Source organism: Aotus nancymaae, unplaced genomic scaffold, assembly GCF_030222135.1.
Source record: "Aotus nancymaae isolate 86718 unplaced genomic scaffold, 86718_ANA_hifiasm-v0.15.2.pri h1tg000020l, whole genome shotgun sequence".
NCBI classification, from domain to species: domain Eukaryota; kingdom Metazoa; phylum Chordata; class Mammalia; order Primates; family Aotidae; genus Aotus; species Aotus nancymaae.
In genome coordinates this window covers 65,991,862-66,019,673 of record NW_026988432.1, presented here as the reverse complement: position 1 = coordinate 66,019,673, position 27,812 = coordinate 65,991,862, and the positions used below count along the sequence as shown (strand labels likewise).

The window sequence follows — 27,812 nt, the reverse complement described above, 5'->3', positions numbered from 1 at the left end:
GCTCAGGCTGGTCTTGTCTGAAACTCCTGAGCTCAAGCAGTCCACCTACCTCAGCCTCTCAAAGTGCTGGTATTAGAGGTGTGAACCACCACACCCAGCCTCCAGCTTTCTTATGCTTACTATTTTGTGTTACATCTTTTTAAAAAATTATTTTCAACCTATTGGTTAAAATTTGTCTTTAAAAATATATCTCTGGTAGACAGACTATATTTCTGATAGTCTGATAATCTTTGTCTTTTTTAACTGAAATATTTTAGTCCATTTATATTTAATGTAGTTATTGATCTGGTTGGATTTAGGTCTGCTATTTTGCTATTTATTTTCTGTTTGACTCATGTTTTTTTTTCTCTGCTACTGCTTTCCAGGCTTTATTTTGGGTTAACTGAATATTTTTTAGTACTCCATTTTAGTTTCTCTGTTATCTTTCTAGCTATACCTTCTAATTTGTTTTAGAGATTACTCCTAGGATTGTAACTTCTTTTTGCTGTGGGGGCAGATAGATATGAACCTTTGTCACCAGTGTCTGCACCAGAGTGGAACACACCCTTTGTATGGAAGTGATTATCAATCATGATTGATAGAGTGGTGGCAAAACATTTGAAACACTATAATTTTGTTACCTTTTAGGAGTATGCTTCTTAAATATGGTTAACAGTCTGTATTTAAATAGTAGGATTATTTATTTAAAAATAAATGCTCCTGATCCTTACTCTAAACTAACATAATCAGTATCTGAGTGTGGGATCTAGGAATCTGCATTTTAGGTAAGTGCTCCAAGCTTGTTTTAAACATAATTATGTTTGATAGTCACAGCTGTAGGAGTTTTTTTCCACTGCCCTCTGCTTTTTATGGGCCAGAATCAATTTTATTGTTTATCTTTAACAAATGTGAGACTGATGAAATAGTTTGGTCATAGTCATAGAATTCTAGAGCCTTTATAAAGGTGCTTCAAGGTCATACTAGCTTAACAGTCTTATAAAGGAGAAAACTGAGGCCAAATGAGAGTGTCTGAGTGGCTTTTACAACTCTGATTTATAATTAATAAGGTATTTTGCTATGAATTGTAGACCAGAGTAAGATTTATAAAATATTTCTACACTGTGTGCTTATGTTCATGTTTAGGCATTATTTGTAATCCAATTCCACAGACTCTGCCTTTAATTGGGCTATTTAGATGATTTGCACTTAATGTACGTACTGATATGGTTATGTTTAAATTGCTTCTCTTGCTGTTTCTCATTTGTTTGTCCCATCTCTTTCTTGTTCCCTTTATTCTCTGTTTCTGCCTTCTTTTAGATTCCTTATAGGGTGTACTGGCTTATAAGTTATATGTCTTTGGTGTATGTATGTTTCTTTTTAAATAATGATTGCTTTAGAGTTTATAATTAATATGCATTTTTACCTTGCCACAGTCTAACTTCAAGTAAATGTATCTCTTTACACACCTGCAACAGTATACTTTACCCTTTTCCTGCCTTTGTGCTATTGTAGTCATATATTATATTTCTACATATGTTGTAAACCCCACAATACATTTTTATCCGTTTATTTTTAGTACATATTTTTATTTCAGCACTTATCTTTTAGATATTTGAAAAATAAGAGAATGGTTTTTAAAATTTATCCCATATTAACCATTTCTTTTTTTTTTTTTTTTTTTTTCCTCTGGAGACAGCATCTTGCTTTCTCCTCCAGTCTGGAATGCAGTGGTGCCATTTCAGTTCACTGCAGCTTTGACCTCCCAGGTTCAAGCAGTCCTCCTGCCTCAGCCCCTTAAGTAGCCCCTTAAGACAGGCACACACCACCATGCCCAGCTTATTTTTGTATTTTTTGTAGAGGCAGGGTTTCACCATATTGCCCAGGCTGATCTTTAACTCCGGAGCTCAAATGATCCACTCCCCTCGGCCTCTCAAAGTGATAGGATTACAGGCGTGAGCCGCTGTGCCTGGCCTCATATTAATTGTTTCTGATGTCCTTTATTCTTTTGTATAGATCTAGATTCCCATCTGGTGTAATTTTCCTTTTGCTTGAATGACTTGCTTTAGTATTTCCTGTAGTGCATGTCTGCTGTTGATGTCAGTTTTTGTGTGGCTGAAAAAGTCTTTATTTCAGCTTCATATTTGCAAGATTTCTATTTCTTAGGTATGGAGTTGTAGGTTTTTTTCTTTATGTATCTTAAAGATGTTGCTCTATTTTCTTCTGGCTTGTATTTTAGATGGAGAAGTCTACTGTCATTCTTACTTTTGTTTTTCTGTATATAACATGAATTTTTCCCTGGCTGCCTAAATGTTTTTATCACTAGCTTTCAGCAATTTGATTATACTGTGCATTGGTGTAATTTTCTTCATGTTTTTTGCTCATGGGTTTCATTGAACCCCTTGAATCTGTCTGTAGATTGATAGTTTTTACCAAATTTGGAAAAATGTTGTCCATTATTCAAATATATTTTATATCTTCCATTCTTCTTTGGGGACTCCATTTGCACGTATATTTGGATGCTTAGAGTTTTCCTACAGTTGATTGATGCTTAATTCTCATCAGCCCCCATATTTTTTTGGTTTCATTTAGGATTTTTTTTTATGCTTTTTCTTCACGGTAACACATTTTTCCTCTGTAATGTTTAATCTGCTCTTGATCCTATCCAATACATTTTTCCTTTTTTTTTTTTTAACTCTAGAAGATTAATTTGGGTCTCTTATATCATCTTCCGTGGATCTTCTTAATGTGCTTTTTTCTTTCTACCTTCTTAAATGTGTGGAATATAGTTACAATAATTTCTATTATCTTTGTTTTGGGTCTGTTTCTGTTGAGTTTTTTGCATCATGGTTTGTATTTTCCTGCCTTTGTGTGTCTAATAATTTTTTATTGGATGCTAGACATTGTAGAGTTTACCTTGTTGAGTGTTAGCTATTTTTATATTCATTTACATACTTGAATTTTCTTCTGTGACACAGTTTCTTGGAGCCAGTTTGTTTCTTTTGAAGCCTGTTAAGCTTTGTTAGGCAAAACCAGGAGAATTATTTGCTACTTCTTAGGCATTTTGCCACATTTATTATAGAGTTTTTGACAGTTTTGGTTGGTGGAGACATGAACTATTCCTTGTCCTTTGTGATAATTGGGTACTTGTTCACTTGATCATTTCAGGTAGTTATTTTTCCCAGATTATGAGGTAGTTTCCTCACACACATAAACTGTTTCAGTATCACCTCAAAACTCAAGGGGACCTCCTGCAGCTCTCAGAAGTTCTTTCTCTGTGAAGGTCCCTCTTCTCTGATACTCTTCCTCTGCAAATTCTAGCTGCCTTGGCCTCCCTTAATTCTCAACTCTGTCTCCTCAAGTCGAGACTCTGCTGGAATATATTTGGACCCTCCTAGTGCTCTAGAAATTATTTTCAGGAAGTTAGCTGGAGAAATATAGGACTTATATCATTTGCCCCCTCTTTCTCAGAGTTACTGTCTAGTACTGTCTTTTGCCCAGTGTCTGAAACCATGACTTCCTGTGTTTTCTCTTTTTTCTTAAAGAGATGGGAGTCTCACTGTGTTTCCCAGGGGCTAGAGTGTAGTGGCTGTTCGCAAATGCAGTCATAAAGCACTACAGCCTTGACCTCCTGGGCTCAAGCAGTCTTCCTGATTCAGCCTCCTAAGTAGCTAGGACTACAGACACTACCAGCATGCCTGGTTCTGTCTTTTTTTTTTTTTTTTAAACCATTTAAGGTGTGAGGGTTAACTTGTTTCCTGTTAATCCATCTTTGTCAAAAGTAGAAGAGCATGTTTAAGTGTTCTTTAAATACAGAAGTTATTTTTATTTTAACAAAAAGAACTGTGCCGTGTTTTGTAGTCTCTTTTTGATAATGTTCTATTGGGAGTAAAAACAGCGTTACCTGTTTAAAGTGGTCAGTTCTGTAAGATGAGCCTATGGTATGTACACATTTGCTTTAAAAACAGGCATTTAAGGCCGGGCGCGGTGGCTCAAGCCTGTAATCCCAGCACTTTGGGAGGCCGAGGCGGGTGGATCACGAGGTCAGGAGATCGAGACTATCCTGGTCAACATGGTGAAACCCCGTCTCTACTAATACAAAAAATTAGCTGGGCATGGTGGCGCGTGCCTGTAATCCCAGTACTCAGGAGGCTGAGGCAGGAGAATTGCCTGAACCCAGGAGGCGGAGGTTGCGGTGAGCCGAGATCGCGCCATTGCACTCCAGCCTGGGTAACAAGAGCGAAACTCCGTCTCAAAAAAAAAAAAAAAAAAAAAAAAAAAAACAGGCATTTAAAAATGCCCTAATAGGCCGGGCACGGTGGCTCACACCTATAATCCCAGCACTTTGGGAGGCCGAGGCAGGTGGATCACGAGGTCAAGAGATCGAGACCATCCTGGTCAACAAGGTGAAACCCCGTCTCTACTAAAAATACAAAAATTAGCTGGGCATGGTGGCATGCGCCTGTAGTCCCAGCTACTTGGGGGGGCTGAGGCAGGAGAATTGCTTGAACCCAGGAGGTGGTGGTTGCAGTGAGCCAAGATCGCACCATTGCACACCAGCCTGGGTAACAAGAGCGAAACTCCATCTCAAAAAAAAAAAAAATGCCCTAATAGCAATAACATTGGTCATTTCATCAGGAAATGATAAATCTTTTCTGTTACTCATATAGCAACATTTGGGAGAAGTTTCTTAGGTGGTTTTCTCTCTCCTAAGAAAAGAGCTTACAGGGCAAAGACAAAATCTCATTGTAAGTGATGCACAGATTTATTTGTTTCAAAAATACTTAAATGCTTACTTTGTGCCTGGAAATATTCTGGAGATGAAGCAGTGAATGGAATAAAAATTCCAGTCCTCGCAGAGCCAATAACTTACTCTAGAAAGACAGACAATAAGTAAAACAACTAATACTTACCAGATGTTGACAGGCACTATTGAGAAAGTAAATAAAGTAATGCAGGGGATAGAATAGGAAGTGCCAGGAAGTAATAAGAAAAATTTCTTGGAAAGCTCTTAGGGCTTTAGGAAAGGCCCTGAACTTTAGCAGTTGTAGAGTTCTTATTTAAACCTTAGCTCTGGATTCCATCCTTCCCAACCTCATAGTGTTTCCATCAGTTTATTTTCTTATTCATAGAACTTCAATTTATATTTATTTGTTGACTGTTTACTTTCATTATATAACCATGTTGCAAATCTTTGTCTTTTAAACATTAGGAACAAAACAAAGTAAATAATCTTTATTTTGCTTGAATTCCCTGGCTGGTAATCTAATCTAGTTTATTATTTCACAACCACAGTTCTGGAAAGTGTATTTTGTACTCATTGTCTTTACTTTTTTATATTTTCCTTTACCTCTTCAGTCAGGTTTGGCTTTTCAGCTTTCATACCATGGAAAATTGCCCTTGTTTAACAATAAGCACACAGCATGGCACAAAAGTACCAAATTCAGTGGGCACTTTTCAGTTCTTCCTTGATTTCTTTGGTAGTAGATGCTGTTTAATCATACCTTCATTCTCATTGCTTGATTCCTTTAAAATCATTACCTTTTGATTAGTTTTTAGCCATTCTGTCTTGGTCTTCTCTTCCTTCTCCTGCAGCTTGGATGAGTGGCTGGCCATCTAGTTTCTAGTAATACATACTTTTATTACAATGATCATTTTAAAGTAGATTGTTTTCTGTAGAATATTAGCTCTTTGAAGGCAGAATTATTAGTATTTTCCTTGTTGTTTCCCCAGCATCTACCCTAGTACTTGGCACAAATGTATTTAATAAATATTTATTTAATGAATATTAATATACTAATGTGTTTAGCTTTCCTCTATTAAGCGAAGTCAGATACCAGTTTAATTAGCTTTATCTTCTACATTGCAGGATTAGCTGTATTGGTGCTTGACTTTTGTGTGTCTGTTCACAAGTTGTTAAGTGTCCTGATTGAACATGTTCTCAAGACTCTGATCACTGTTTTCTGCATACTGAGTTTCTGTGGCCTCTGACCTTTGTGTCTTTAGAGCCAAGTAGAACATACTTGTAGAAAAAGGAGAGGAGGTATCTTTTAGTTATTTGTGGCTACTGGATTGATTCTAAGAGTTTTTTTTTTTTTTTTTTTTTTGGTACCATTCCAGAAACAGATTTTTACTGCTTCAGACAGGCAAGGGGTACATTTTAGTTTCAAAGTGTTATAAGGAGTATTTCTGATGTCTCTGATAGTTGGTGTGGATGACTACAGCTCAGAGTCTGATGTGATTATTATACCTTCAGCCCTGGACTTTGTCTCACAAGATGAAATGTTGACGCCCCTGGGGAGATTGGACAAGTATGCTGCAAGCGAGAACGTATTTAACAGGTACGTGCATATTCTTTTTGTTAAGGTGGAAGTGGAAGGGTGGTTTTATTAACTTCAGTAGGAAAATGAAAGTATCCATTTTCAAAGGTGATATTAACAGGCACAATCTGAGTCACCAAGTTTTATTCATAATCATAGCATAAGCAGCTTTGTACTTGTTTATTCTTTGATCCTAGTAAGCATACAACACGCTTTCTTTGCAAAAAAAAAAAAATACCATTGCTTTTCTGCCACTGGACATAATTTTGATATTCATAGAAATTGCTTATTGGGAAGTACATTATTCCTTCAACAGATGATATTGTATACTTGCTGTGTAACAGGTGATGCTCAAGGTCATTGGGTCACACGGCAGTGACCAAGAGCCAGCATTCTTCTTACTGCATTGTGTTTCTCCAGCTGTGATCCCAGATCACTTATATCACACTTTTCTGGGAGATCAAAAAGTGTTTGTTCAGGTTTTTTGGATATAGCAATGCAAAACTCATAATAGTAAAAATATGTAAGGATAACATTTTGTATAATAAATGAGTATGTTTTTTCATTATGATAATTGAAGGATAACTGAAATGAATTTTTGGTAACTTTTTGCCAACTCAGTTAGATAAAGATAAAAGATATGTAGGTAAATACTTAGTCTCATCTTGTCAAAATAAAAGCAAAACTGGCATTTGCCAATTAGAAAATTATAGACAATAGATGTTTTAATAATGTAATAAGAAAAAAATTTCTTTAAAAATGTACAGATTTTGTCTTTAAAACTTCTGTTGGCCAGGCACAGTGGCTCATGCCTGTAATCCTAGCACTTTGGGAGGCCAAGGCGGGTAGATTGCTTGAGCCCAGGAGTTTGAGACCAGCCTGGGCATCATGGTGAAGCCTCATCTCTACTAAAAATATTTAAAAATTAGCCAGGTGTGGTGGGGTGGTGTACACCTGTAGTCCCAGTTACTCAGGAGACTGAGGTGGGAGGATTACCTGAGCCAGGGAAGTCAATGCTGCGATTAGCCATGATCGCACCATTATACTCCAGCCTGGGCAACAGGAGTGAGGCCCTATCTCAAAAAAATAAAATTCTGGATATTAACTATTGATGCCATTGAACATACATAATTTTCTTTTTTTGTGTAGACAAATGGTGGCCCGGAGTTTGCTGGATACCTTGAGGGAAGTCTGCGATGATGAAAGAGATTGTATTGCTGTTTTGGAAAGAATTAGCAGATTGGCTGATGATTCAGGTATATGTTTACGTGGAGAAAGTGAATTTGTTCTAGAAAGTTTTCTTTGACCAAATTTGTGTTTCTAAAAACTAATGAAAAAGTTAATGTGATATGAGATATCTTTAAAAGATTTCCTAAGTAATTATCAAACCCATCAGTGACAACAAAAGTAAAATTTGTTACTGAGACTTGAACATGTTATAGTAGGCTTAGTTTAGTTTTAGAAATTTCTCATAAAACAAATCTAAAAACATTGTTTTGCATCATGTATATTAATATTTTAGGATTAATAAAAATGTCTAGAATAATTTTGAATACATTAAAAGAGATGGAGGAGGCTATACATTTTTTAGGCAAATATAGAAAGCTTTTTTTCTCTGTGCTTTCTCACTTGGAAAAAATGTTGATTAACCATTTGTAAAACTAAAGTTAGTTTATCTCCAAAGTGAAGATAAGAAAATCTACTTAAAGAGGTAAACTTGATTTGAGGCTTAGAAAATGGTGATGTTAAGGTTTTTATAAATATGTTTCTTGTTGTAGTAAAATATACTTAACACATAAAACATGCCATTTTAAGCTAATATTAAGCATATTTTAGTCCTTGATTTTAGAAACAATCCAAAAGTAAATTTTAAAACTTTTTTCCTTAAATCTATTGTTTTATTAAAATATATTTTCCATCTCTGACAGACTTTTTGGCATGTCATCAAGCCCCATCTTTAAATTTTTAGACAAGCTCATCTTTTGATAAACAGTTTATTTTAATGGGAATATGGTAAATATTTACATAAGCCTTAAATGTTTCTAATGTTCTTATAGGGTGGGGAGAACATTTGTAGGCTTAACTGAGCAATAATCTACCTTTGTGTACATAATTGCTTATGTATATGCTTGTTCTAGAATGGTTTTAGGAGGGGTCTCATCAAGTGTAATTTTTACTTATTTTTTTAATTTGATTTAAGTTAAATTTATCATTCATGGCACTGTTATAGCCTATTGTGGTTATACTCCTTAGTAGAGACATATATTCTTTAAGGATAAATTCGTGTTTTCCTTTACCTGTTTACCAACTCTAGTTTTTTTAAATAAATGTGTGTGTGTGTGTGTGTGTGTGTGTGTGTGTATTTAAAAATATGCTCTCACATTGGTAAATTCATAGTAAATGTTCCTATTGACATAATTCCATTCATTCAGTATACATCAAACAGTGCATACTCTATTACCAGGTTCTAGATTAAATGCTAGAGCAGTTATTAAGGTGAACAAGGATTTCTGTCATCAAATTAACAGTTTAGTGAATGTAACCAACACGTAAACAGTAAATTATAATGGGAAGGATTGGAGCAGGGTTCAGAAAGTTAGTGACATTTGAGTTGTATTTGATAGAATCATGAGGTATAGAGAGGGGAAAGGGCATACCCAGGAGAGGAAAAGACAGACTTAGAGGCTTGAGGAGTTCAAGATGGTGACCCATGTGGTCAGCAATGAGGCCAGCCTGACAATGAGACTAACCTGCTGAGTTTCCAGGTTAGAAAAATTAGGCTGTTAAATAAGGTAGGTGGGGCTAGATTGTAAAGATTTATAATAATACCATGCTGATGACTTTACCTGTTTTGTGATTTAGAACAGTGTAATGTAGCAGTATGAACTGATATGGTGAAAAAGATGGGTGACAAGAAGACTAATTGGAAGACTATACCAACTAATTGTTTTTTGTTTTTGTTTTTGTTTTTTTGAGACAGAGTCTTGCTCTGTCGCCTAAGCTAGAGCAGAGTGACGTGATCTCTGCTTGCTGCAACCACCTCTGCCTCCCAGGTTCAAGCGATTCTCATGCCTCAGCCTCATGAGTAACTGGGATTATAGGCATACGCCACCACTCAGTTAATTTTTATATTTTTAATAGAGATGGGGTTTCACCATGTTGACCAGGCTGGTCTGGAACTTCTGACCTTAAGTGATCCACCTGCCTCTACCTCCCAAAGTGCTGAGATTATAGGCATGAGCCACCGTGATCGGCCAGTCAGTTGTTGTAGGGATTAATTGTTGGATAGAAATTGAAGTGCTAGGAGGGATTGATTCCAAGGCTAACCTCTGGATAGAGTGAGGAAGAGAGAGGAATTGACCTTGAAGTTTCTCATTTGTAGAACTGGGCTTATTGTGGTATTTGGGTAAGATAAAGACTGTTGAATATAACACAGCTCTGAAGTGAATGGAATATGTATTCTTTGTTTAGACAACTAAGCAGCTGAGAACCTTCCTGTCTTCTGCCTTACCTTTCATCCTTTCATTCACTTTTATCTTGATTTATTCTGCTAAATTTACCATCTGCTTTTACTTTATTTTCCCCTGGAATGGACAGATATGTAGTGGCATCTCGTTGTGGTTTTAATTTACATTTCCTCAATAACCAGTGATGAAGTTATATACTTACTGGCTATTTGGTTATCTTCTTTTTTTTTTTTTTTGAGATGAAGTCTCATTCGTCATCCAGGCTGGAGTGCAGTGGCACAATGTCAGCTCACCACAACCTCCTCCTGGGTTCAAGCAGTTCTTCTGCCTCAGCCTCTCGAGTGGCTGGGATTACAGGCATGCACCACCACCACGCCTGCCTAATTTTTGTATTTTTAGTAGAGACGAGGTTTCACCATGTTGGCAAGAATGGTCTTGAACTCCTGACCTCAAGTGATCCACCCACCTCAGCCTCCCAAAGTGCTGGGATTACAGACATGAGCCACCACACCCGACTTCTTTTTTGAAATGTCTAAGTCTCTTCCCCCTTTAAAAAATTGGCAGTCATTTTCTTATAGATTTACAGGAATTCATTCTGCATATGAGCCCAATGTCATTTATGTGCATTAAAGATATCTTTTTCACTCTGTGGCTTGCCTTTGCACTCAAAATGATGCTGCTTAAAGAAGAGAAATGCTTTTCCTTTATGGGTAGTGCCTTTGTGTCTTTGTAGAGATTTTCTGTAACCTCAAAGTCATACATATCTTTTCGTACTCTCTCAACACAGAGAATCCTTACTGTTTTTGCCTTGATGCTTAGATCTGTATTCCACCTGGAATTTATTCATGCGCATGGTACAAAGTAGAGGACAAGTACCATCTTGTTTTTCTTTTAATATTGGGTAGCCAGTTGACATAATACCATTTATTAAAAGGACCATCTTTTCTTGTTCATCTTATAAATCAGTTGTATATACATGCGTGCATCTGTTTCTGGACTGCATTTTTTTTTTCCCATTGGTCTGTTTGCCTAAGCAGGGCTTTGAAGAAAGAAAAGTTGCTGATTTCATTTATAACTGACACCATAACTTGTGTCCTCCTTTTGGTTTAAAAATATAAGCAATTGTCAGTGTTAACTTAGAAAATTCAGGACCATGAGAAAAGCAGAGGCCTGTATGTTTACTTTTTTAAAAATTTAGGTTTTTCTTCAAAACAGAAATACTTTATTTTGTTCATATCTGTCCAACTTCACATGGTACAACAGTATAACAGAAATTCCAGACGGTTTGTTGATAAGATTCTGAGCTTTGTAAAATACCATGTTTTCTACTTAAAGCTATGTTAATTTCTTTTTGTTGAGATCTGAAACTCCATTGGACACATTCATACATATTTACTTTAATAATGCATAATAATAATGGGTATCAAAGTTCTAGTTAGGTCTGATATAATGACTTGTTACTGATAATTCATCATGTCTGTCTGTCTTTCAATCACTTGCATGTCTTCTATGAATTGCCTACTTGTATCCTTATTTTCTTTCTTATATTTATTTGAACAGTATGGTCTTTGTATAGTTCACTTCCTAATACTCTGTTATACATGCATTTGCTCCCTGGCTGCTTTACCTTTTAACCAAGTATGGTATCTGTTATCTATAATAAAGTTGTTTGTTTGTTTGTTTGTTTGTTTGTTTTGAGACAGAGTCTTGCTTTGTCACCCAGGCTGGAGTGCAGTGGCACTATCTCGGCTCACTGAAACCTCCACCTCCTGGGTTCAAGTGAAGCCTCCGGAGTAGCTGGGATTACAGGCATGTGCCACCACACCCGACTGATTTTTGTATTTTTAGTAGAGATGAGGGTTCACCACCTTGGCCAGGCTGGTTTCGAACTCCTGACCTTGTGATCTGCCCACCTTGGCCTCAAAATGCTGGGATTACAGGCGTGCCCAGCCTATAATAAAGTTTTTATAAAGTAAAATGAGTTGGTCTTATGGTTCATTTTTGGATTTTTGTCTTCCCACCTCAAGATTAACATTTAATGTTACCTTTTAGTACTTTTGATCTTTATGTATGATGTGCAGTAGGAACTTTCATTCCTTACATAACCAACAGATTTTTCTACCATTACTTCTTGGACATTTCATCTTTTTGAAGCCCAGAGATTTGAAATGCCATATTTCTCACATTTAAATTTTTCATATGCACTTGGATCTTTTCAGGTTTTTAAAAGATACTTGTCACCTTTAATTTTCATTTACCCATTTCTAATTATATATCTTTCACTTATTAAGTTGAGATTAGGAGCTAGTTTTTTTTGTTTTGTTTTGTTTTTGAGACTGAGTTTCACTCTTATTGCCTAGGGTGGAATGCAACAGCATGATCTCAGCTCACTGCAACCTCTGCCTCCCAGGTTCAAGTGATTCTCCTGTCTCAGCCTCCCGAATAGCTGGGATTACAGGTGCATGCCACCACACTCAACTAATTTTTGTATTTTAGTAGAGATGGGGTTTCATCATATTGGTAAGGTGGGTCTGGAACTCCTGACCTCAGGTGGTCTACCCGCCTCGGCCTCCCAAAATGCTGTGATTACTGGCGTGAGCCACCTCGCCCAGCCAGGAGCAAGTTTTTATGACTTGTCCTGGTAGGTTATTAAATAGTGGAATTTATAGATAATACTATATATCACAGTATTGATGTAGATATCGGACAGGATTTTAGCCCCAGCACAGTGTGGCACAGTGTAGGTAATAAATAAGCTCATTTATTGTTAAGAAATGGTTAGATACTCAGAGCCTACTGTGAACAACAGAAGCTTGGGTTGAGGATAAGGTCCTCTATCCCATTCATGGGATTGATCTGTGTATGATTGTGAAAAGGATTGGAGAATTAAAGAATGTTTTTCTAAGTCCTTTATATTTGAAAATGAAAGTCCAAAGCCTTCCTAAGTATGCTGAAGTCCAGATAAAACTTTTTTTGCTGTAGGAGAACATGTTTGCTCACATTATGGTTATCTCAATAGAACCAACTGTGAGAGCGGAGCTAATGGAACAGGTGCCTCACATCGCACTGTTTTGTCAAGAAAACCGGCCTTCAATACCATATGCTTTTTCCAAATTCTTACTACCTATCGTGGTTAGATATCTTGCAGATCAGAATAATCAGGTAAGAGTACCATTTATATGTTTGTAAAAGAAATTTGTGTAGCGTAATGTATGGAGAATAGCCTAGCTTAAGTGTTCTCGTTGGAATGTTTTTTTCCTCTTTAACTTCATTACTGTTTTTCCAAAATGAACATTTGTCTTAGATAAGATGTGCTTAGAGTCTGACAAATCTAGTAGATCTCTTTAATGCCATTAGAGACAATGCCTAGTAACTGCACACTCACTTGGTAACCTCCTAGGGATCCCTCAAAATATTTGTTACTTTGTGAGGCATCTCTTACCAGGATGGCTGTGTTTCACTTCCTCTGTTATATAACAGAGTCTACCAAGTTCTATAGTCTTTGTAATAGTTGAAGAAAATAAGCACAAATATTTATTTGCAAAGTTTTGCCATTTATGGGTCCCTTTGAGTTGAGAAATCTTTGTTTATAAAAATCAAGTGGTAGAATTTTGTCATGCTGCATATGAACTTCCTTTGTTTTTATTTTTCTCCTAGGTGAGGAAAACAAGTCAGGCAGCTTTGCTGGCTCTGCTGGAGCAGGAGCTCATTGAACGATTTGACGTGGAGACCAAAGTGTGCCCTGTCCTCATAGAGCTGACCTCCCCAGATAGCAATGATGATGTGAAAACAGAAGCTGTGGCTGTAAGTCGAAAGCCATTTTTCTATTTATGGAAAATGTGACTGATAAGAGGTGCTTATTAAAGTCAGGCTGGGGTCAGGCATGGCGGCTCATAATCCTATAATCCTATAATCCCAGCACTTTGGGAGGCTGAGGTGGGTGGATCACATGAGGTCAGGAGTTTGAGACCAGCCTGGGCAACATGGTGACACCCAGCTCTACTAAAAAAAATTAGACAGGCATGGTGGTGTGTGCCTGTAGTCCCTGTTACTCAGGAAGCTGAGGCAGGAGAATCACTTCAATGTGGGAGGTGGAGGTTGCAGTGAACCAAGATTAGACCAGTGCATTCCAACCTGCATGACTGAGCAAGACTGTGTCTCAAAGAAAAAAAAATAGGTTGGGCTGGGTGCAGTGGCTCACACTTGTAATCTCAGCACTTTGGGAGGTCAAGGTGGGAGGATCACTTGAGCCAGCATGGCAAAACAGGATCAGCCTGGCCAGCATGGCAAAACCCCATCTCTACTGAAAATACAAAAAAATTACCCAGGTGTGGTGGCACATGTCTGTAATCCCACCTACTCTAGAGGCTGACACACAAGAATCATTTGCATCTGGGAGGCGGAGGGTACGGTAAGCTGAGATCACACCACTGCATTCCAGCCTAGATGACAGAATAAGACTCTATCTTAAAAAAAAAAAAAAAAAAAAAGAGGTTCCTTTACGTTGTTTAACATGTTTCTGTCATGCTGCTGCCTTTTTTCAGGAATGCACTGCCCAGTGAGGAGGCAGCCTAGTCAGTCTGCCAGCAGAGGCATTGCTGATCTACTGTGGGCTCCGCCCAGCTGCCGTGTGAACTTTTTATTAAAGTTGCCACAAATCATTAAATTTGAAATGTAATCAGGGCTAGAAAGGGACATAAAGGCTTAGAAAGGAAAATGTACCTTCTGCACACAGTAAGAAAATAATACATGAGGGGGATCCAAGTTGGCCGAGTAGGAGCAGCTCTGGATTGCAGCTCACAGCGAGAGTGCAGATGGTGAGTGGCCACCGCATTTCCAGACGGATTTTTATTGCCCACAGACCAGGAGATTCCCAGGTGGAGGAGCGCCACGGGTCTACAGCGCGCTGTTTTGGCCGGCACGGTGGATCTCTGCACAAAAAACTCACATGGGTCCGGGTGCCTTTTCCGCTGGTGACTGGAGCGCCTGGGAGACAGGGTCACCCGTTCAACTGATAAAAAGTGGACTGAAATAGGGAGCCAGGCCAGGAGATTCCCAGGTTAAAAAGTGCCACGAATCTCCAGCGCAGCTGTTTCAGCCAGCGCAGCAGGTCTCCACACAAAATCTTACACAAATCTGGGTGCCTTTTCCACAGGCGGCTGGAATGCCTGGGAGACAGAGTCGCCCATTCAACTGATAAAAAGGGGACTGAAACAGAGTCAGGCCAGGAGATTCCCAGGCGGAAAAGTGCCTCCAGCACGACTGTTTGAGCCAGCGCAGCGGGTCTCCACACAAAATCTCACACAAATCTGGGTGCCTTTTCAACTAGCGATTGAAACACCTGGGAGACAGAGTCACCCATTCAACTGAAAAAAAGGGGACTGAAACAGGGAGCCAGGCCAGGAGATTCCCCAGATGAAAAAGCACCACGAGCCCCCAGCGCAGCTGTTTCAGCTGGCACAGCAGGTCTTGGCACAAGAACTCACACAAATCAGGGTGCCGTTTCAACTGGTGACTGGAATGCCTGGGAGACAGAGTCGCCTGTTCAGCTGAAAAAAAAGGGTTCTGAGGCAGGGAGCCAGGTAATTAGGTGTGGCTGGTCCCACCCCTACAAACACCAGCAATCTGAAATGCTCTGGACTGAGAGTTTCACAGCAAGCACAGCTGAACCTGGGACAGTCTAGCTCTGTGGGGGAGGGGTGTCCGCCATTACCGAGGCAATCCACCACTACCAAGGTAGTCTGCCATTGCCGATGCAGTCCACCATTACAGAGAGAGTCCGCCATTACAGAGGCAGGCCGCCATTGCTGAGGCAGTTCTAACCATATCCCTATTAACAGGACTGCAGAGAAGTTCACACAGCAGATCAGCAATGCCTCTGCTGGCAGACTGACTAGGCTGCCTCCTCACTGGGCAGTGCATCCCTGAAAAAAGGCAGCACAACAGAAACATAAATAAACCCCTACCTTCCCAGGACAGAGCACCTGGGGAAAAAAAAGGCGGTTATGAGTTCTGCTGCCGCAAACTTAAACGTACCTTCCCAGTAGCTCTGAATGCAACAACAGAGCTCACAGCTCACTACTGGAGCTCCTATAAAGGACAGACTGTCTCCTCAAGCAGCTCCCCGACCCCCATATATCCAAAGACTCGCCTCATAAAGGAGAGCTCAGACTGACATCTGAGGTATCCTTCTGGGACACAGATAGCAGAAGAAGAAACTGGCAGCAACCCTTACTGTTCTGCAGCCGCTGTAGGTGAGGCCCAGGCAAGCAGGGTCTGGAGTGGACCTCCAACAGTCCTACAGCAGAGGGGCCTGACTATTAGAAGGAAAACTAAGAAACAGAAAGAAATAACTTCATCGTCAACAAACAGGATGTCCACTCAGACACCCCATCTGAAAGTCACAAACTACAAAGACCACAGGTAAATAAATCCACAAATATGGGAAGAAACCAGCTCAAAAAGGATGAAAACACCAAAAACCAGAATGCCTCTCCTCCTCCAAGGGATCACAACTCCTCACCAGCAAAGGAACAAGGCGGGATGGAGAATGAGTCTGATGAATTGACAGAAACAGGCTTCAGAAGGTGGGTAATAAGAAACTTCTTTGAGCTAAAAGACCATGTTCTAACCCAATGCAAAGAAACTAAGAACCTTGAAAAAAGTTTGACAAAATGCTAACGAGAATAAACAGCTTAGAGAGGAACATAAATGAATTGATGTAGCTGAAAAACAACACGAGAACTTCACGAAGCATACACAAGTTTCAATAGCTGAATTGACCAAGCAGAAGAAAGGATATCAGAGGTCGAAGATAACTCAATGAAATAAAACAGGAAGGCAAAATTAGAGAAAAAACAGTAAAAAGAAATGAATAAAGCCTCCAAGAAATATGGGATTATGTGAAAAGACCTAATCTACGTTTGATAGGTGTACCTGAATGTAACGGAGAGAATGAATCCAAGCTGGAAAACACTCTTCGGGATATTATCCAGGAGAACTTCCACAACCCGGCAAGGCAGGCCAACATTCAAGTCCAGGAAATACAGAGAACACCACAAAGATACTCCTCAAGAAGAGCAACCCCAAGGCACATAATTGTCAGATTCACCAGGGTTGAAATGAAGGAGAAAATGCTAAGGGCAGCCAGAGAGAAAGATCGAGTCACCCACAAAGGGAATCCTATCAGACTCAACGGCAGATCTCTCAGCAGAAACCCTACAAGCCAGAAGGGAGTCAGGGCCAATATTCAACATCTTTAAAGAAAAGAACTTTCAACCTAGGATTTCATATCCAGCCAAACTAAGTTTCATAAGCAAAGGAGAAATAAAATCCTTTATGAACAAGCAATTACTCAGAGAGTTCATCACCACCAGGCCTGCTTTACAAGAGCTCCTGAAAGAAGCACTAAACACAGAAAGGAACAACCAGTACCAGCCACTCCAAAAACGTACCAAATGGTAAAGAGCATCAGCACAATGAAGAAACTGTATCAACTAACAGGCAAAACAACCAGCTAGCATCAAAATGACAGGATTAAATTCACACATAACAATATTAACCCTAAATGTAAATGGGCTAAATGCTCATCAAAAGGCACAGACTGGCAAATTGGATAAAAAGCTGAAACCTGTCAGTGTGCTGTAACCAGGAAACCCACCTCACATGCAAGGATACACATGGGCTCAAAATAAAGGGATGGAGGAAGATTTACCAAGCAAATGGAGAGCAAAAAAAAAAAAAAAAAAAAAAGCAGGAGTTGCAATCCTAGACTCTGATAAAATGGACTTTAAACCAACAAAGACCAAAAGAGACAAAGAAGGACATTACATAATGATAAAAGGATCAGTGCAACAAGAAGAGCTAATGATCCTAAATATATACACACCCAATACAGGAGCACCCAGATACATAAAGCAAGTTCTTAATGACCTACAAAGAGACTTAGACTCCCACACAATAATAGTGGGAGACTTTAACACCCCACAGTCAATATTAGACAGATCAACAAGACAGAAAATTAACATGGATATCCAGGACTTGAACTCAGACCTGGACCAAGCAAACCTAATAGACATTTACAGAACTCTCCACCCCAAATCCACAGAATATACATTCTTCTCAGCACCACATCACACCTACTCTAAAACTGCCCACATAATTGGAAGAAAATCACTCCTCAGCAAATGCAAAAGAATGGAAATCATAACAAATAAGTCTCTCAGACCACAGTGCAATCAAATTAGAACTCAGAATTCAGAAACTAACTCAGAACTGCACAACTTCAAGGAAACTGAACAACTGGCTCTTGAATATTCACTGGATAAATGATGAAATGAAGGCAGAAATAAAGATGTTCTTCGAAACCAACTCGACCGAAGACACAACATACCAGAATCTCTGGGACACATTTAAAGCAGTGTCTAGAGGAAAATTTATAGCAATAAATGCCCACATAAAAAGCAAGGAAAGATCTAAAATCGACACTCTATAGTCAAAATTGAAAGAGCTAGAGAAGCAAGATAAAAAATACTCAAAAGCTAGCATAAGACAAGAAATAACTAAGATCAGAGCAGAACTGAAGGAGATAGAGACACAAAAAACCCTTCAAAAAATCAACAAATCCAGGAGCTGGTTTTTTGAAAAGATCAATAAAATAGACCCTGAGGCAGATTAATAAAAAAGAAGAGAGAATAATCAAATAGATGCAATAAAAAAAGATAAAGGGGAATCACCACAGATTCCACAGAAATACAAACTACCACCAGAAATTAATACAAACAATTCTATGCACACAAACCAGTAAACCTGGAAGAAATGGATAAATTCCTGGACATTTACACCCTCCCAAGCCGAAACCAGGAAGAAGCCAAAACCCTGAATAGACCGATAACAAGGGCTGAAGTTGAGGCAGCAGTTAATGACCTGTCCACCAAAAAAAGCCCAGGTCCAGATGGGTTTACAGCCGAATTCTACCAGACATGCAAAGAGGAGCTGGTAACACTCATTCTGAAACTATTCCAAACAATCCAAAAAGAGGTAATCCTCCCCCAAATCATTTTGTGAGACCAACATCATCATGATACCAAAACATGGCAGAGACTCAACAAGAAAAAAAAAACTTCAGGCCAATATCCATGATGAACATAGATGCAAAAATCTTCAATAAAATACCGGCAAACCAATTGCAACAGCACATCAAAAAGCTTATCCATCACGATCAAGTAGGCTTCATCCTGGAGATGCAAGGTTGGTTCAACATACGCAAGTCTATAAACATAATTCACCACACAAACAGAATCAAAGATAAAAACCACATGATTATCTCAATAGATGCAGAGAAGGCCTTTGACAAAATTCAACAACCCTTTATGCTACAAACTCTCAATAAACTAGGTATTAATGGAACATATCTCAAAATAATAAAAGCTATTTACTACAAACCCACAGCCAATGTCATACTGAATGGGGAAAAACTGGAAGCATTCCCTTTGAAATCTGGCACTAGACAAGGATGCCTTCTCTCACCTATTTCATATAGTATTGGAAGTTTTGGCCAGAGCAATCAGGCAAGAAAAAGAAATAAAGGATTTTCAAATAGGAAAGGAGGAAGTCAAATTGTCTCTACTTGCAGATGACATGATTGTGTATTTAGAAGACCCCATCATCTTAGCTCTAAATCTCCTGAAACTGATAAGCAACTTCAGCAAAGTCTCAGGATACAAAATCAATGTGCAAAAATCACAAGCATTCCTATACACCAATAACAGACTTAAAGAGAGCCAAATCAAGAACGTACTGCCATTCACAATTGCTACAAAGTGAAGAAAATACCTAGGAATACAACTAACAAAGAATGTAAAGGACCTCTTCAAGGAGAACTACAAACCACTGCTCAATGAAGTAAGAGAGGACACAAACAGATGGAGAAACATTCCATGCTCGTGGTTAGGAAGAAGCAATATCGTGAAAATCGCCATACTGCCCAAAGTAATTTATAGATTCAGTGCTTTCCCCATCAAGCTACCAATGACCTTCTTCACAGAATTGGAAAAAACCTCCTTAAACTTCATATGGAACCAAAAGAGAGCCCGCATAGCCAAGTCAATTCTAAGCAAAAAGAACAAAGCTGGAGGCATCACACTTCCTGACTTCAAACTATACTACAAGGCTACAGTAATCAAAACAGCATGGTACTGGTACCAAAACAGAGATGTGGACCAGTGGAACAGAACAGAGGCCTCGGAGGCAATGCCACACATCTGCAACCATCTGATCTTTGACAAACCTGACAAAAACAAGCAATGAGGAAAGGATTCACTGTTTAATAAATGGTGTTGGGAAAACTGACTAGCCATGTGCAGAAAGCAGAAACTGGGCCCCTTCCTGACAGCTTACACTGAAATTAACTTCAGATGGATTAAAGACTTAAACATAAGACCTAACACCATAAAAACCTCAGAAGAAAACCTAGGCAAAACCATTCAGGACATAAGCATAGGCAAGGATTTCATGACCAAAATACCAAAAGCATTGGCAACAAAAGCCAAAATAGACAAATGGGACCTAATCAAACTCCAGAGCTTTTGCACAGCAAAAGAAACAATCATTAGAGTGAACTGGCAACCAAAAGAATGGGAAAAAATTTTTGCAGTTTACCCATCTGACAAAGGGCTAATATCCAAAATCTACAAAGAACTAAAACAGATTTACAAGGAGAAAACAAACAAACCCATTCAAAAGTGGGCAAAGGATATGAACAGACACTTTACAAAGAAAGACATATATGAGGCCAACAAACATATGAAAAAATGCTCTTCATCACTGGTCATTAGAGAAATGCAAATCAAAACTACATTGAGAAACCATCTCACACCAGTTAGAATGGTGATCATTAAAAAATCTGGAGACAACAGATGGGGAGAGGATGTGAAGAAATAGGAACACTTTTACATTGTTAGTGGGAGTGTAAATTAGTTCAACCATTGTGGAAGACAGTGTGGCGATTCCTCAAGGACCTGGAAATAGAAATTCCATTTGACCCAGCAATCCCATTATTGAATATATATCCAAAGGATTATAAATTGTTCTATTATAAGGCAACATGCACACGAACGTTCATTGCAACACTGTTTACAATAGCAAAGACTTGGAACCAACCCAAATGCCCATTGATGATAGACTGGACTGGGAAAATGTGGCACATACACAGGATGGAATACTATGCAGCCATAAAAAACGATGAGTTGGTGTCCTTTGTAGGGATATGAATCTGGAAACCATCATTCTCAGCAAACTGACACAAGAACAGAAAATCAAACACCACATGTTCTCACTCATAGGCGGGTGTTGAACAATGAGAACACATGGACACAGGGAGGGGAGCATCACACACTGGGGTCTGTGGTGGGGAACTAGGGGAGGGACAGAGGAGGGTGGGGAGTTTGGGAGGTATAATGTGGGAAGAAATGCCAGGTATAGGTGATGGGGAGAAATGTAGTGAACCACATTGCCATGTATGTGCCTATGCAACAGTCTTGCATGTTCTTCACATGTACCCCAAAACCTAAAATGCAACAAAATATATATTACAAAAATAAAAGAAAAAAATAACTGTAAATTGTTATGTCCAAATGAAAAACTGAAATGGTTATTTTATGAGTGCAGCTAAAAATTTAAAAACCCTGTATTGAACGAAGAAATATTTGAACCCCTTCAGAAGGTATTGAGCACTTTTCTAGGCACTGTGTAAGCACAGTGGAAATAAAATAATAGTTGGTTCATGCCCTGACAGTACCATCTTTGTCGGAAGGATGGTTAGGCAAGTACATTTCCCAGGATATGTGACATCAGTGATTGTTATCAGAAGAATATACAGATTGTTAAGTCAATATGCACATCATAAAGTCAAATGATTCACATCTATGGTTCCTGAGTTCAGATAGTAGTAATTCTGATGGTAAATTAGAAGAGTGACCAATTCATCCTAAAATTTATTCAAATCTATTTGGATTGTAAGAGTTCACCCCTTAAACCTAAAATAATATGGTTGCATCTTTGTTGATATTTTTGAAACATTGCAGTATATATAGTGCTTCTGGATCATCATTAGTGGAATGAGAGAGATGATCTCTCTAGTCTCTTTCCCTTGAATAATTTCTTGAATCTGTTATTTTATTTTTAGATATTCAGTTACTAGTTAATAATAAATTTAGATAGTTTTTTTGAAGTGAAACTTATACAACATAAAATTAATCATTTTAAAGTGTCAGTAGCATTTAGCATGTTCACAAAGTTGTATAACCACCACTTTTTCCTATTTCCAAACATTATTTTTTTTTTCACTTTAATATTAAGAAGTCAGTTTTGGTCTTGGCCTAATTTTTGGTTTATATTGAGCCCTTTAACTTGCTGTATTATAATGCTTGATGCAATGTAAAATTAGTAAAACATTATAATAAAAACTTTTAAACTGTATCCAGTACTGGTAAGAATCTCTTGATTTTCTTAAAATTGTGTTTGTTTTTTGGTCATGTTTTATATTCCTTAGCTCCCATTTTTTTCTCTATCTTGGGAATAACTCATTTTTAAAAATAAATTTAGTTTTGCTTGTTATCAGTGATATACAGTATAACTTTAGACTGTTAACTCTAGGGCATGGAGATGCTTATTCAAAATCCCTGGCTTTGGGATTAGGAGATATAGGCATTTTCTCCAGTTCTGATGATGGTGAGATTTTCATGGGGATAGTGTTGAATCTGTACATCAGTTGGGAGAGAATTGCCAGTTTCGAAGTCTATGAACATGGTAGATCTATTTATTTAGGTCTTTGATTTATATCACTATTCACTACTTTGAATGAGACTGTTTTTAAATGTTTCCAGTTCATTGTTCATTGCTAATTTGTAGAAATGCAATAGATTTTATATTCTGATTTATAGCCTACAACCTTCCTAAACATACTTACTTGTTCTGATCGCTTCTTTGTAGATTCCTTCTTAATTTCTGTGTAGAGAACCATGTCATATTTTAATAGAGAGAACTTTCTTTCTAATCTGTATCTCTTTTACTTCATCTTGTTCTATTTGTACAGTCTAGCAATTGATAACAATTAATAAATAACAACAGACTATCCAATTTCTTTCTGTATTAACTGTGGGAGCAACGTATTTAAATAGAGGCCAGTTTTCAAAAAGTGAATCTTCACTTTGCCTGGTACTGTGTTAACTGAAACATGCCTGTATCAGAAGTGTGCTCATACTTTCCTTGGAACTGAAGCTTTGCAAAACCAGGACTTCGTTCTGATATGTATGAGCTTCAGTTAACAGGGTGCTTTGCAAGGTGAGGACTGAATTACTTTCTTAGCAATACAGATAGGTTAAATCTAGATCTTTCCTGAGGATAATTTTCCCTTTGAACAGTCACCAGTGTTTTAAATTGGGGAAATGTAGGTTTTTGTTTGTTTTGCTTTTAAAATTACCAGGCAAAATGGTGAAGTAGTAATAAGATGGAAACTGTGGACAAAAATGAAATTTTTAGGATTTTCTCTGGGTTTACTTGGCATATAGTATTTATTGGTTGTTTTTATTGATTGTGGTTAATATCTGTCTTTGTTTCCTACTTAGATCAATTAATAATTGGCAATGAATGTTTTCTGTGACGTATATAGTATAATAATGCCATATCATATTTTATGTTTCCTGAAATTATTATATACTTTTATTAAGTTATTAAACTTAACTGAAAGAGCCTTACTTGATATTTTCAGTATGTTTTTGTTGTTATTTATTTTAGATAATGTGCAAAATGGCTCCCATGGTTGGGAAGGATATTACAGAGCGTCTTATCCTCCCTAGGTTTTGTGAGATGTGCTGTGATTGCAGAATGTTTCATGTTCGAAAGGTATTTTTTGTCAAATTTTTTTCTTCTGTTTAAGAACATAGTTCTAGTTGTTAATGTACTGATATATGACATTTAAAAGATTATTTTAAAAGAACCTTATGTGTAATATTTTGAAATGTCAATGATGCTTTTGTTTTCAGGTCTGTGCTGCCAATTTTGGAGATATTTGCAGTGTAGTTGGCCAGCAAGCTACTGAAGAAATGTTGGTAAGTATTGCAGATATAAAGGAGTAAATGTTATTACCAGAAATGTAATAACGTTGAATTTAGGAGTTTAAATATCTGTACTCTGGGCATTTGAATTGTGTTTTTGATATTTATTAAAAATACAGATATGTGACAGGACCGTTGATCTGTTTTTACCTCTTCCATTTCTGTTAAGCAAATCAATTCTTACTTATTCAATTGAATCTTTAATTTTATTGCAACCCTCAAGATTTTTGATAACATACTAAATCTATAGCAAGTTAGTTTTAAATAGTACACAAGATGCATATACTTGATAAGTCAGTGTACTTAAAGAGTTTCTGAAGCCACCTCTTATGCAAAATAAGTTCAGGGGCAAGCTCTTGTATAACATTTAAGTGATGATTGTTGGGAGTGCTTTTTCATAGCCAGTTGAGTTATAAATTAGATGTGATTTATTGAAAATTGTTGAGTATTAATACTAATAGATCTTCTACTTTTTAAGACAATCCAGTATTTAAAACACTATGAGGCCAGGCGTGGTGCTCAACATCTGTAATCCTAGCACTTTGGGAGGCCAAGGCAGGTCAGGAGTTTGAGACCAGCCTGGACAGCATGGTGAAACCTCATGTCTACTAAAAATACAAAAATCAGCCAGGCATGGTGGCGCATGCCTGTAATCCCAGCTACTCGGGAGGCTGAGACAGGAGAATTGATCGAACCCAAGAGGCGGAGGTTGCAGTGAGCCGAGATTGTGCCACTTCACCCTAGCCTGGGCGAAAGATTGAGACTCCGTCTCAAAAAGAAAAAGCTATGAAAGCAGAAAATGAAAAGAGAAGTAACTAATGAAATCTGCTATCTTTGTCCAGCTAACAAAACTCTTTGCTTTTCACATAGCTGCCCAGATTTTTCCAGCTTTGTTCTGATAATGTTTGGGGAGTCCGGAAGGCTTGTGCTGAATGCTTCATGGCAGTTTCATGTGCAACTTGTCAAGAAATCCGACGGACCAAATTATCAGCGCTTTTTATTAATTTGATCAGTGATCCTTCACGTTGGGTAGGGTTTTAATTATCACTTTTGGAAAATAATACATTTGGGTTTGTTTTAAAGCAAACATAATTTTGACTTCATAAGAAATAACTTATAATTTAAGATTTTTTTATACTTTCAAGAGTAGACAGTAGAAAGACTATTATATTAACAGTTTGTGTGTTTTTTTGTAACAGGACAAAAATTTCTTTACAAATATGAGTCCTGTTGATTTTTATTTAATTGGCATGATGTATTATGTTAATTGATTTTTAGATGTTAAACCAATTGCATCTTTGGAATAAGTCCCACTAGGTCATAGTGTATAGTTCTTTTTATATGTTGCTGGATTCAGTTTGTCAGTATTTTGTTGAGGGTTTTTGTGTCCATACCATGAGACATATTGGTCTGTAGCTTTCTTATGATGGCTTTGTCTGGTTTTGTTGTCAGAGTAATAATGGCCTCATAAAATGAGTTGGGAAATGTTCCCTCCTCTTCTCTTTCTGGGGAGAGTTTTTGAAGAATTGGTACTGATTATCCCTTAAATGTTTGGTAGAGTTCAGTGGCAAAGCCCTCTGGCCCTGGGCTTTACTTTGTAGATAGTTTTAACATTCCTAATCCAATCTCTTCACTTGTTATAGGTCTATTTATATTGTGTTTTTTTCTTGAGTCAGTTTTTATAGTTTGTATCTTTCTAGGAATTTGTACATTTCATCTAAGTTGTTTAATTTGTTGGTATATGATTATACATAGGATTCCTTTATAATCTTTTAATTTCTGTAATGTCATTACTAATGCCTCTTCTTTCATTTCCCATTTGAGTAATTTGAGTCTTGTCTCTGTTTTCTGGCCAGTCCGCTAAAGGTTTGTCAGTTTTGTTGATCTTTTAGAGAACCAACTTTTGGTTTCATTGGTTTTCTCTATTTTTCTATTATCTATTTCATTAATTTCCATTTTAATCTTTATTCTCCCTTGTGCTTGCTTTTAGTTTATTTTGCTGCTTTTTCCAGTGTCTTTCGGCAGAAGGTTAGGTTATGGATTAGAGGTCTTCTTTCTTTGAATTATCATCTGGGGTAAATGGCTTTCAACCTGAAGAATTTAATTTAGTATTTCTTGTTAATGTAGGTCTGCTAACAACAAATTCTCAGTTTTCGTTTATCTGTGGATGTCTTTATTTCGCCTTCAGTTTTGAACAACAGCTTTGTTTAATGTGAGATTGAGTGTGTTATACCACTGCCTCTGACCTCTTTTGTTTCTGCTGAGAGGTCAACTGTTAATCAGTTGGATTTCCCTTGTAGGTGATGTGTCATCTTTCTCTTGTTGCTTTCTAGATTTTTCTCCTTGCCTTTGACTTTCAGAATTTTTACTGTGATGTATCCATTTGTACAGCTCTTTTAGTTTATACTACTTGAAGTTGAGTTGATTGAACTTCCTAGTTATATAAGTTATGTTTTTCAGTAAATTTGGAGTTTTGAGCCAACATTTCTTCAAATATTTTTTCTTCTCTTTTCTCTCTTCTCTCCCTCTAATATCCCCATTTTTTATATATATATAATATATATAAAACATATATAATGCATATTATATATTATATAATACATATTACATATATTATATATAAAATATATAATATATATTTATATAAATATATATTTGTGTATATATATTATATATATGTTAATGTGCTTAAAGATGGCCCGCATTTCTCTGAGGCCCTTTTCATTTTTCCTCATTTTTTTCCCCTCTGTTCTTTGGCTTGCATAGTCTCTCTTGATCTATTTTCAATAGATCGATTCTGTGTTCTGCCAGTTCAGATCTACTGTTGAGCTCATGTAGTGACTTTATTTTAGTCATTGTACTTCTCAACTCTAAAATTTCCATCTGGTTCTTTTTTATAATTTCTCTTTATTGATATTATGCTCTAGTTGATGCAGCACTGTCCCCATACCTCCTATTACTTCTGTAATCATCATTTCCTTTGGTTCTGCAAACATGTTTATAATAGCTACTTTGAAGCCTTTTTTTTAAAGTCTGAAATCTGATTGCTCTCACAAGTAGTTTCTGTTGCCTGTTTCTTTTTCCCCGCTAATGTATGGATTTTTTTTTTTTTTTTTTTTTTGCATACCTTGTAATGTTTTGTTGAGAGTTGAACATTTTAGATAATATATGTAGTAACTTTGATACTAGTTGTCCTCCCTCCCCCATGGGGCTTGTGACTGTTATTTGCCAGTTTAGTGACTGGCTGGAGTACTTGAGTGAAGGCTATTTCCCCAGTCTAGGAGATACAGCTTTGGATCTGCCAACAGTCACCCTGGGATGACAGGGCTTTGGTGGGGATGAAAGGGCAGCAGCCTGAGGTTCCCTTGGCTTCTTTCTCCTGGTGAGGAATCATCACCCTGTGAGCTAGAGCAGTGGGCTAGTGGGGCCCCAGTCTTTTTAGTATGCCACACCCAAAGGAGGGTGGAAGAAAGGAGCCTAACCCCTCAGCTGCTCTCGCTGAGGACTGGGACTCAGCATCAGGTAGCTGGAGCCATGCAGAGCCTGTTCCCTGGGAGCTACAGGAGAGCTGACCCCAGTGTGCTTGGCTGCAGCACACTGCAATCTCCACCTCATCTTGCTGGAGGTAGGATAAGCAGGGAATGATCTTGGTTCAAATACCATAGACTCTCAATGTATACTACATTTTATCGATTTTCTTGAATCGATATCCCTTCATTTGCTGCTTGCTCCTAGGGCCATTTCCAGGGGCTCTGAAGATTGTTTTATAATTTTCACTTATATCACTGGGAAGTGGGTCAGCTGAGCTCCTCACACTGTCACGGCAGATATCAATTTTAGGACCTTCGCATATTCATTCCCAAAACAAAATTGACATAGAAGGCAAGACTCTTAAGCCTTAGTATTATATTAATGTTTGTGTTATATCCTGTATC

General features: G+C 37.7%; 1 protein-coding gene across 5 annotated transcripts in view; it reads left to right on the top strand.

Annotated features, from left to right (window-relative positions):
• PPP4R1 (protein phosphatase 4 regulatory subunit 1) overlaps positions 1-27,812 on the top strand; it is an 84,363-nt gene that overhangs the window by 18,272 nt on the left and 38,279 nt on the right. For 3 of the 5 annotated variants that reach the window (XM_064379428.1, XM_012446865.3, XM_012446866.2), the window contains 7 exons: positions 6,233-6,317; positions 7,446-7,552; positions 12,783-12,925; positions 13,421-13,567; positions 23,558-23,665; positions 23,806-23,871; positions 24,748-24,906. In XM_064379428.1, the coding sequence (XP_064235498.1) occupies positions 6,233-6,317; positions 7,446-7,552; positions 12,783-12,925; positions 13,421-13,567; positions 23,558-23,665; positions 23,806-23,871; positions 24,748-24,906 (815 nt within the window). Of the gene's footprint in view, positions 1-6,181; positions 6,318-7,445; positions 7,553-12,782; positions 12,926-13,420; positions 13,568-23,557; positions 23,666-23,805; positions 23,872-24,747; positions 24,907-27,812 lie in introns of all 5 variants that reach the window. The other 2 variants (XM_064379427.1, XM_012446863.3) reach the window with 1 other exon arrangement.